General features: G+C 38.3%; 1 protein-coding gene across 1 annotated transcript in view; it reads left to right on the forward strand.

The window, feature by feature from the left end:
* Positions 1 to 8,426, forward strand: part of LOC144440179 (carotenoid phi-ring synthase-like) — a 15,791-nt gene extending 7,365 nt beyond the window's left edge. Inside the window, exons 5-8 of the mRNA XM_078129468.1 lie at positions 726 to 848; positions 1,576 to 1,724; positions 3,440 to 3,525; positions 4,470 to 8,426. Coding sequence (XP_077985594.1) covers positions 726 to 848; positions 1,576 to 1,724; positions 3,440 to 3,525; positions 4,470 to 5,244 — 1,133 coding nt within the window. The 3' untranslated portion in view covers positions 5,245 to 8,426. The remainder of the gene's footprint in view (positions 1 to 725; positions 849 to 1,575; positions 1,725 to 3,439; positions 3,526 to 4,469) is intronic.
* Positions 8,427 to 10,844: the final 2,418 nt, after the last annotated feature.

Genomic DNA, 10,844 nt, shown 5'->3' on the forward strand with positions numbered 1-10,844 from the left:
ATTTGGTTGGTCTAAAATGGGTTCCTAGAAGAAACAACATAATAAATTATCGACTAGTTCGAAATTTCCATGAATTTCCCCGCGGAATCTACCACAGCTAATTCATTGGTTGACATTTTCATATCGGTGATAATATGTACTTTGGTCTACAATGGGGTCGCTTATAGACGGTGAAACATGGCGGCGAGGTGCGATAAACATAATCTGAAAGTGTATATTTCTGTTATATGTAATTAAAGCAGTATAAATAATGTACTTGTATATGAAGCTAAGCGTTGAAATGAAATTTCAGTGTAGCTGTTCAAGTTCTATGACATCTATCGGGAGATTTCATATTTGAATAAATGAACTGTCAGCTGGCACTTGATTGGATTCGTAAGGCGAACTATACCAAGCACGTGATGGCTTAAGCAGGTCATGACCTCAGTGGATCGACCGGGTCGCTCACTTGAAGAAAACAGTCGACAGTCTTTTAACTTTTAGCCCTCGATTTTCACTATATGGGACGCCCTCTTTTGACACTTCCTTCGAAAATGACTGCTAGATTGGTTGATAGGCAACCAGAACTTTCCATTGCCAAATTCAGTCTCAACGTTAACGCTAAAGCAAATCACGTGACACAACTTACGTCCCGATTTATATCATTGCTTAGTTTATAAGGTTATAATGGCGGAAGTTCACTTTTTAGAACATTATGTAATATTTTTTATTAATGTATCCTGTAGGTATTATCCTCCGAAGTCCGAACTTGGAAATTGGTGATGCTCTACGAACTTCGTTAGCTTTACCTGATTTGGTTTGGTTTGACCATAACACCATTTATGACAAATACGACAATTTGACCTTAGGTAAAAGTTATTCACTTTTATGTTTTATATTGTTGGACTTTGCCAATTGGGCATTTAGTTCAAGTATCGCCATTTTTACTTGTTTATTTTATACTGTATGACTTTTGGGCATTCAGTTCAACTCGTCATTTTTACTTTTTAGTTTTTATTGAAAATGTGACTTTTGGGCTTTCAGTTCAATTCTCTTCACTTCTTACTTCTTCTTTTTATACAAATTGTTTGATTTTAGAAGATTTACTGTAGTCTAGTTACTCTGTGTGTTGTTCTCCATGATGTCTTTCTAACGTATAGTCAAATTGACAAATGCTATTGACAATCTAGCTAAATCTCCTGCTGGGGAAGAGATGAACAGCACATCAGTAGTAACCCAACACACAGTGAAGTGAGGATGTAAGGGTGCGATAACGACATCACGTTTACATCAACACTACAATAGCAGAAACTATTGCTGTCGGTGGTCAAAACAGAATTCTGTGCTTGAGAAATCCATTTGACTATACGGTGGAGATGATCGTAAGGATCGTATAGGATTAGACACTATTTACTGGAATTCTTTCCACCCTCTCACATACGTCCATATACGTCTTTTGCTTCATAACTAGATACTATACTGACACATGGTACTAACACGGAGAACTGCCACTTAGACTCGGACGGGTGAAAGCTTTTCCTGGTTTTAATATCATCTTGAATGATAACTAAATTCATGTTTTTTTTTATTCTAAAGGTGAATGGGCAGATTTAAAGATGGTTGACAAGAAATTCTATGACATCATCATGCGACCTTCACTCTCGGTGACAGTCAATGAACGTGAAATTATCAGTGCAGCTGAGATGTTGATGTATATGCAGTTATACTTTCTGAGTGACCCAAAGGTAAACATCACGTACTATGCATACATAAATACTGGTACAGTCAATTCAGGTGCAGTCAACGAAGGCCACTGTTCTTGTAAAAAAAAATACTGTTCTTTTTACGTAATTTTTCAGTATGTGAACAATTTTTTTCGATCGGTAGTGGGAGGGGAGCAAACAAGGAAGAATTGAGGTGGAGAAGTTCTGATACAGTGGGAGGAGAAAACAGGGAGTTGGTGGAGGGACGCGTTGCGTGTACATGAAAATGAATTGTTGGTATTGTAGTCAGCACAAAAGTTTTCCTGGTAGGAATGAGTAAATCACTCGCAATATTAGGTGGGTTGGGGCTGACAGTTTGAAACCTAGTTGGAGGGAGGGAGGGAGGGCAGATATCCTTCACCACCAGTGGGAAGGCACATAAAAACAGTTAAACACCCTCTCCACATTTTTTTTTTTTTTTTTTTTTGGGGGGGGGGTGATTTTATTAAAAACGTCATTTCTGATAAATGAAACAACATATAACTGAAAACCACAAATCTGCACGTTGGCTGCACCTGTATATTCTGGACTTTAGTAGATTGTGCAAGCGACTGTCACATACGAGGTCTTCACTACTTATTTAGAAATTGTGACATCTTAATATGGTTATGAACGCCACTATTTACTATATGCACTTTAAAATTGTGAAGAATTGATTGTTTTATACACTAGTTCACAGAATGACACAAGTCTGTGACCCTGCACGTAAATCAGCATTACAGCGAGATCATGGATCTAGTCAGGCATGGTCTACCATATATAGACAGTGCAATGTGGAGAAAATTTCTTCTCTACTATCTCAGTCTGTCTGTAGTCTTACCCACATTTATGCCATTAATGTACCTATATTCGCGTTTAATGTACCTATATTCGCGTTTAATGTACCTATATTCGCGTTTAATGTACCTATATTCGCGTTTAATGTACCTATATTCGCGTTTAATGTACCTATATTCGCGTTTAATGTACCTATATTCGCGTTTAATGTACCTATATTCGCGTACTACACTGCACTACACCCTGTCACGACTGTCTGTGCACACCTTGGTTGTAGTACATAGACGCACGAACGAACGTAATATAACCGCACAGGCAGGGTCACGTCATGTGTGCAATGTAGACTGTGAGAGCGCCATCTACGACTATACTGTTAATTGCAATCACATTATATCTAGATTTGTGTACGTGTACAACGACCGGTAATCTGTTACACAGGAATGTGGACGATTGATTGTCTTCACACATTTTTCTCATTTTAGTGATCGTTGAATGTAATTGACATCCAAAATGTAATGTTATAAGGCCTAAACAAAATACAATTGTTTGGTTCCAGTTACCCGACCCCGCCTTGTTGTTCACCATAAAACTATTTTTTACTGTACATTTGATGGGAGGAAACCAATACCACAGAGACCACATGGAAAATGACGGAAAATGTAACTACATGAAATAGACACTCGCACATAAAAAAAATAAAAAAATAAACCCCAGCCATTTTAGAATTGAGCGCAATCCGAACCACACAATGTATTTTATGCCGAAGATATATTCTTAATATGCTTTCGAAAAAAATAATTGCAAGGGTGATAGGTAATGAAATTATGAATACATAAGTTTACTACATAGTTCAGGTTGGAAGATATACTATATCAGCATGTCCAGTCTAAACGTACGTAATCGTGATTCATTTTGTATAGGCTGACAACCGAGAAGTAACAAAACAAAACTATTACACAGCAGTGATAGAACCATGGATCAAGAAACTACGCTCTCATGGAGTAAAGTAAGACATTTCATTGCATTATTTGTTTATTTATTTGTTTATTTATTTATTAATTTATTTATTTAAGGTCGTGACAAAAATTACACATATCACAATCACAAAACTACAACACATTGAGTACATTGATAAGACAAGGGTGTGATATGTATTGTGGTTTGGTTGTATTCCACAATTTATTTTAATTTCTCTCTCTAGTAATTGATGCAAACCGCTTCAGTGAACTTAACGCGATTTCTTCATTTATCTTTGTTTCCCACACGTTTATTGTCGTTTGTTCTTTTTGTTCTGTGCATGAGTATCTTGATCCCACTGTGATTCCCACACTGCTCGCTCACTCGGAGAAGACAAAAGAACGTGTAGGAAACAGACTAAGGCAAATAAACAAATGTAATCAGTTGTAGTTGATGGTGTGTAAATTGGACTATAATGTATACAAATCAGTATGTTGCTCAAGATACCATAACACAGGCTATAATAAGAGATGTTATTCTCCAATATTTTTCTTCTTTCAGTCAAGGAAAATACGAGTGACCTAAGGGGTCTTTGTCACTACGCGTCGATGGACGAGTAGTGACAACCCTTAGGTCACTGGTATTTTCCGACTGAATGGAGAAAAATATAGGAGAATAACATAATTATACAATTCAACGCCAATAATATCAAAAAAAAATCGAAATGGCAATTTTGAACGTTTTGACTCATGTTTCGAACACAACAGAACCAGTGACGTAGACACGCGTTGTCGTGACGTAGAACGACCATAGAGTAAGTCCATACAGCGAGTATATATTCCATATTTTTGTTCTATTAAAAGGTTTCATGCATATGGTATAAGTAAAAGAAGTCTGATTGACAGAATAACTAATATGAAGTTGTACAATATTGTGCTATAATACCAATAGATTTTCATTAAATTTACTAAATGACTCCATTTTATCTTACAGACTGGAATTAAAGTCATCGATCAAATCACTTATTGTAAACGAAACTACTGGGATGGTCACTGGCGAACAAAGTCATCCCAAAGAGAAATACGATCATGTTGTCATGGCAACAAACTTGATAGGAGTTCACAGTATTATGAATGCGACCCTGAATAGATACAAATCGAATCAAAATATTTCTACAAAGCTTAGAACAATTGTCAACAAGATTTCAGGACTCCATCTGGCTCCTCCGTATAAAGTATTCAGAGCATGGTTTGATAGACAACTGACTGATTCTCCGATTATTCTAGAAACTCCTGACTTCACACCGGTCAATCTCATCGCCCAATACCATCTCCTTGAAGATGAGTTTAAGAATTGGGCTAACGAAACAGGTGGATCGGTCATCGAATTCCACCTCTATACCTGGAAACATGGTGATGTACCTGACGGTAAAGTATGGAGTATCATTTCCCCAACTGTCAAAGAAATATACCCAGAGATCTTTGAACGACAGTTCACTATGTTGGCATATCACGTGAATTCCTTCTGTAACTTCCCTTCGTTTGAAAGAGGGTCACACAAATACCGGCCGTATTCGAATTTCGCTGCAAAGAGCGGATTCCCCAATCTGGCACTAGCAGGTGACTGGCTTCACACTGACTATCCTTCCGCGTTAATGGAAAGATCTGTTTCTACTGGTCGGGAAGCTGCCAATCAGATTTTGCTATCAGATCACGTGCGACAAGCGACCATGACAGTGACTTCCTCATACGGCCCTGGACTGATATAACAAACTGACGTGTAGTTATCAATAACAGGCTGTCAGGGCGTCACCTGATGACTACAAAGTTAGTAGCGTTTCGGAGAACTTACATGATCTTGCAATGTACATTTTGACACGTATGTACACAGGGAGCCCTGGAACTATGTTATAAACAAACAAACAAACAAACACACACACAGACAGACAGACAGACAGGCAGACGGTTTACACTATCTTGATTACAGGGTGATTATATCTGCACAGGAAAGGTACATCTTGCATCAATTTGTGTAATCTACAATAACGAACGTCAATTCCTGAATAGTTTGCCTGTGTCTTATTAATTAGTCGAAACTTAAATTGCCGTTGTTACAGTAGAGACAATATACTGAAAGTTTCATCGGTGATGGCGCTACTGTTAACGATACGAGATATTATAAACGAGTGCCCGAAACTGTTACAGTGATCCGAGTCATGTCAGGACGTCAGTAACGTTTACGGGAAATGTTTGCTTACATAATTACGTCATATTGTGTTGCGGGGGGGGGGGCATAATCTCAATGATTCATTGGGTTATGTGTCAGGTCAGGTATCACATGGGTTACCCGAATTAAACTCTGCCAGCTAGATGCAAGAGAAAACATACCTGACAAGTGCGCATGCACGCTTATTTTATGTGCATTTTGGGGTTTGTTTGTGATAATAAAGTGTGCATGCCTTGCAATGTTCTTTTCAGATGCCCACTTCACTACCCGTTCCTATATTAGTTATTATATAAGCACTTGGTTTTCTGTAAATGTAATATTGAATATTATTTTTTTTTGTAATTTGGTTAAAAGATATAGTCAGTATAGATATCGGCAATGTACGTATCCAATGAACTTAAGGTGTTTTTACATTAAACGTGATCATTTGTGGCAAATATAGTAACAATGTGAATGTGAAGGATACTGTCTAGCAGCATCTACCAGGTCAATCTCATTAAAATCCGATGTAGTGTACACTTCGCGATTTCTTTGTGGCTGTTACGTTTACTGTCGTTTGTTCTTTTGTGAGCACTCGTTACATACAACATCATGGAGAAATATAATATGTTAGTGTTTACTGACAATACTTTATAATTTCAATGCACAAAGAAATATGATAGAGGCTTTGAAATAAATACTTCAATTTGGTTTGACGCACCCAGTGTCCAATATCTGTAATAGCGTATCACGTGCGCATGTCACCCATGCCATGTTGTTTGTCTTGGTGCTAGACGTTCGGGCTTTCTTCCGATACGATAAGCGAACGAAGTAGGAAGCCATGATAAAATTGATTTATGAATTAAAATCCAAAATAAATACTCATCTATATTTCCATTTTAGTGAAGGAGATGTCAACATTGACATCTACAAGAATTGTTAGCTTCGGGACTATTTTCACATATAATGGATTTTAGGTGAATTGGCCAAGTATGGCCTCCATTCAGTAGAAGAGATTTGAACACCAGACATACCTCTAACGTCATCAAATCGTATATCGCAGGCAGTTATTGACTTTAAAATTTTGTCCTAGTTTCTTATGTTATCAAGTTTGAATATCCCATAATTTTTTAATTCCTATCTTCATGTTGGGTTGGAGCATTACTGTTTTAACTCATTAAAGAATGGAGACTTGAGCGCCCTTTCATCTAGTAACTGTAGAAACAATCCGAACAAATTTCAGATCAATATGCAAAAATAGCAAACTTTGAAAAAATAGTGAGAAACAGGTGTCTGACAGACAAAGCTATAGAAAAGATTGGTACAGAACAAAATAATCCTGTGTAATCATTATGTCTCCATTAAGAAGATAACACTCATACGAGAACCTGGGATTAAAACCAGGGCCTTTAACCCAAAATATCGAGTCATACGAAAACACGTATGCTATCAATTTAATTTTAATAATTGCAGTGCTAGCGAACATTCCACACCAGTTAACAAAGCAACCCTCCCAGTGTTGTGTTTAGTAGTTTTTGTATACATTTGCACACACACACACACACACAACCAAACACATCAGACAGGCAGCTAGCTTAGATAGATAGATATATACATAGATAGATAAACTGATAGATAGATCGATCGATGATAGAGATAGACAGATCGATGATAAATATAAAAAAGATACATCGATGGATAGATCGATAGACAGACTGATAGCTAGATAGATAAATAGACAGAGATAGATGCAAAGATACATAGGCAGATGGATCAATGATAGAAATACATAGCTTGATAGATATGTCGATTGATAGATGATAGACAGATATATAGATATACATCGATGAATAGATAGATCAATAGACTGATCGAGTTAAATACAAATGTACACAGATAGACAGACTGATAGATGAATACAGACTGATAGACAGACAGACAGAAACAAATAGATAGATATAGATAGATAGATAGATAGATAGGCACTTAACTATAATATCCCTGCACCACCTCAATTCAGGTGCGAACAAAGTCATCGTTCTGACTTTGAAAGATAGCATTGCCTCTGAAGAGATGTGATTGACAATGAATTGATAAATCAGTATTTACACTGTAACTACACAACATGTTAATGCATAGATTTCTCACTTGACCGATGACAAAACCACCTGTCAAAAACATTTTTATTGAGAAATGCATAATATAAAGAGTCTTAAATCAAAGTGATACAAACTCAGTTCAATCTGCATGATATACATTATCTTTACCAACTGAAGAATTTCTCTCTGAATAGGTCATGTTATCACACGTATTCTAGGTAAGTAAATGTGATTAAGGGGCTAAAACAATAGTTCAATGTAGGACAAAAATCTAAAAATAGAAGAGTTTTCATCATAGATAATACATGTATTTTAGTGAAATATATATTGGAGTTTTTGAGTTATGCAGTCAGTTGTGACTTGCTATTACAAACATAAAAGGCCAAATATTCATCATAGCTCATTAGTATGATTAATTAGGTAGAGTACTATGTCTACAGGAAAGTTCCATGTGACATGTGAATACATGTATGGATGGGTAGGGCCCATTCCAGCAACTTCTCTTTAACTTTTGCCGGGGCCAGGAGGGCTAAAAAGTCACCAAACAAACATTGACTTATTATATCTATACTTGGGATGTATATTTTCAGTTCACTTTCTTGTGTAGTAATAAAAGTGCTTTTGTTGCCATGTAGACCTTTAATAAAGGATAGAGATTTATTAAGTGTCTTCTCCTACAATACTCTTCTGATAAGTCAAACAAGTAAGATTGTTGAATGGGTGGCTCATCATGTACACTGAGATCTTGTCGCTTGACCAACTCCTTGTGTATGTGTGCTCTTGATAGGAATACATCATGTTGTCCACACATTGAAACATTGTACACAATATAATGATCAGGAGTAGAGAAACAAGATTCTTTTGCTGCTGCCACCTGATGACACATCATTTGTGGAAGAGCACAATCTAATCGATACTGATTGCTTTTATTCTGAAAGAAAAAACACACATTTGTTAGAAAAAAAAATGTTCAACAAGTATTTATCATGGAACCAACTGAAACAAGTCTCATTAGAAGACACAGATGCCCCTCCCCTCTAATTTGTTGTGTGTGACCCCCCCCCCCAACTATTTTGTTGTGACCCCCCAACTACCGGTAGTTTGTTGTGTGTAATCCCCCTACCATCACCACAACCACCATCACCACCACTAGTTTGTTGTGTGACAGTTACATGTACTCTGCACATTTAAGTACAGTCAAAATTCTGTCTAAATAGTTACTGTATCCCTTAACAATGTGGGTGGATACATTTGAATGGTATATTTTGGGTTAACACGTATAAATATACCGGAAGTCAAGTCACATGACTACATTTATTGTTGTCAACGCAATCATCCATATTATCGTCAGCAGAAGAAGTAGAGCCATCAAACAAAACTTTGCTAAAATCAGATAAATATGAACAAAATTATGGAGTCCACATGCTAGCGTTGCTAGTCATACTATTTACAATGAATAATTTTGGTAGATGGCAGCCTTCAACGATCTCTGCAAAATCCATGTCATACAAATCACACTGTGAAGGGGTAAGAAGTGTAATGATTGGATATTCATATAGTGATGTATACAATCAAGGGTCATTGTTTGATTCAATAAAAATGAGACGTTCCACTGGCCACTTACACTAGCTCACCTAGCCTGGGTCCTGTAAGTAGGTATTAGGTCCACTGACCACTTACACTAGCTCACCTAGCCTGGGTCCTGTAAGTAGGTATTAGGTTCACTGACCACTTACACTAGCTCACCTAGCCTGGGTCCTCTAAGTAGGTATTAGGTTCACTGACCACTTACACTAGCTCACCTAGCCTGGGTCCAGTAAGTAGGTATTAGGTCCACTGACCACTTACATTAGCTCATCTAGCCTGGGTTCTGTAAGTAGGTATTAGGTTCACTGACCACTTACACTAGCTCACCTAGCCTGGGTCCTGTAAGTAGGTATTAGGTCCACTGACCACTTACACTAGCTGACCTAGCCTGGGTCCTGTAAGTAGGTATTAGGTTCACTGACCACTTACACTAGCTGACCTAGCCTGGGTCCTGTAAGTAGGTATTAGGTTCACTGACCACTTACACTAGCTCACCTAGCCTGGGTCCTGTAAGTAGGTATTAGGTTCACTGGCCACTTACACTAGCTCACCTAGCCTGGGTCCTGTAAGTAGGTATTAGGTCCACTGACCACTTACACTAGCTCACCTAGCCTGGGTCCTGTAAGTAGGTATTAGGTTCACTGACCACTTACACTAGCTCACCTAGCCTGGGTCCTGTAAGTAGGTATTAGGTTCACTGACCACTTACACTAGCTCACCTAGCCTGGGTCCTGTAAGTATGTATTAGGTTCACTGACCACTTACACTAGCTCACCTAGCCTGGGTCCTCTAAGTAGGTATTAGGTTCACTGACCACTTACACTAGCTCACCTAGCCTGGGTCCTGTAAGTAGGTATTAGGTCCACTGACCACTTACACTAGCTCACCTAGCCTGGGTCCTGTAAGTAGGTATTAGGTCCACTAACCACTTACACTAGCTCACCTAGCCTGGGTCCTGTAAAGTAGGTATTAGGTTCACTGACCACTTACACTAGCTCACCTAGCCTGGGTTCTGTAAGTAGGTATTAGGTTCACTGACCACTTACACTAGCTCACCTAGCCTGGGTCCTGTAAGTAGGTATTAGGTTCACTGACCACTTACACTAGCTCACCTAGCCTGGGTCCTGTAAGTAGGTATTAGGTTCACTGACCACTTACACTAGCTCACCTAGCCTGGGTCCCGTAAGTAGGTATTAGGTTCACTGACCACTTACACTAGCTCACCTAGCCTGGGTCCTGTAAGTAGGTATTAGGTTCACTGACCACTTACACTAGCTCACCTAGCCTGGGTCCTGTAAGTAGGTATTAGGTTCACTGACCACTTACACTAGCTCACCTAGCCTGGGTCCTGTAAGTAGGTATTAGGTTCACTGACCACTTACACTAGCTCACCTAGCCTGGGTCCCCTAAATAGGTCTTAGGTTCACTAACCACTTACACTAGCTCACCTAGCCTGGGTCCTGTAAGTAGGTATTAG

This window comes from Glandiceps talaboti, chromosome 9, assembly GCF_964340395.1.
Source record: "Glandiceps talaboti chromosome 9, keGlaTala1.1, whole genome shotgun sequence".
NCBI lineage: Eukaryota > Metazoa > Hemichordata > Enteropneusta > Spengelidae > Glandiceps > Glandiceps talaboti.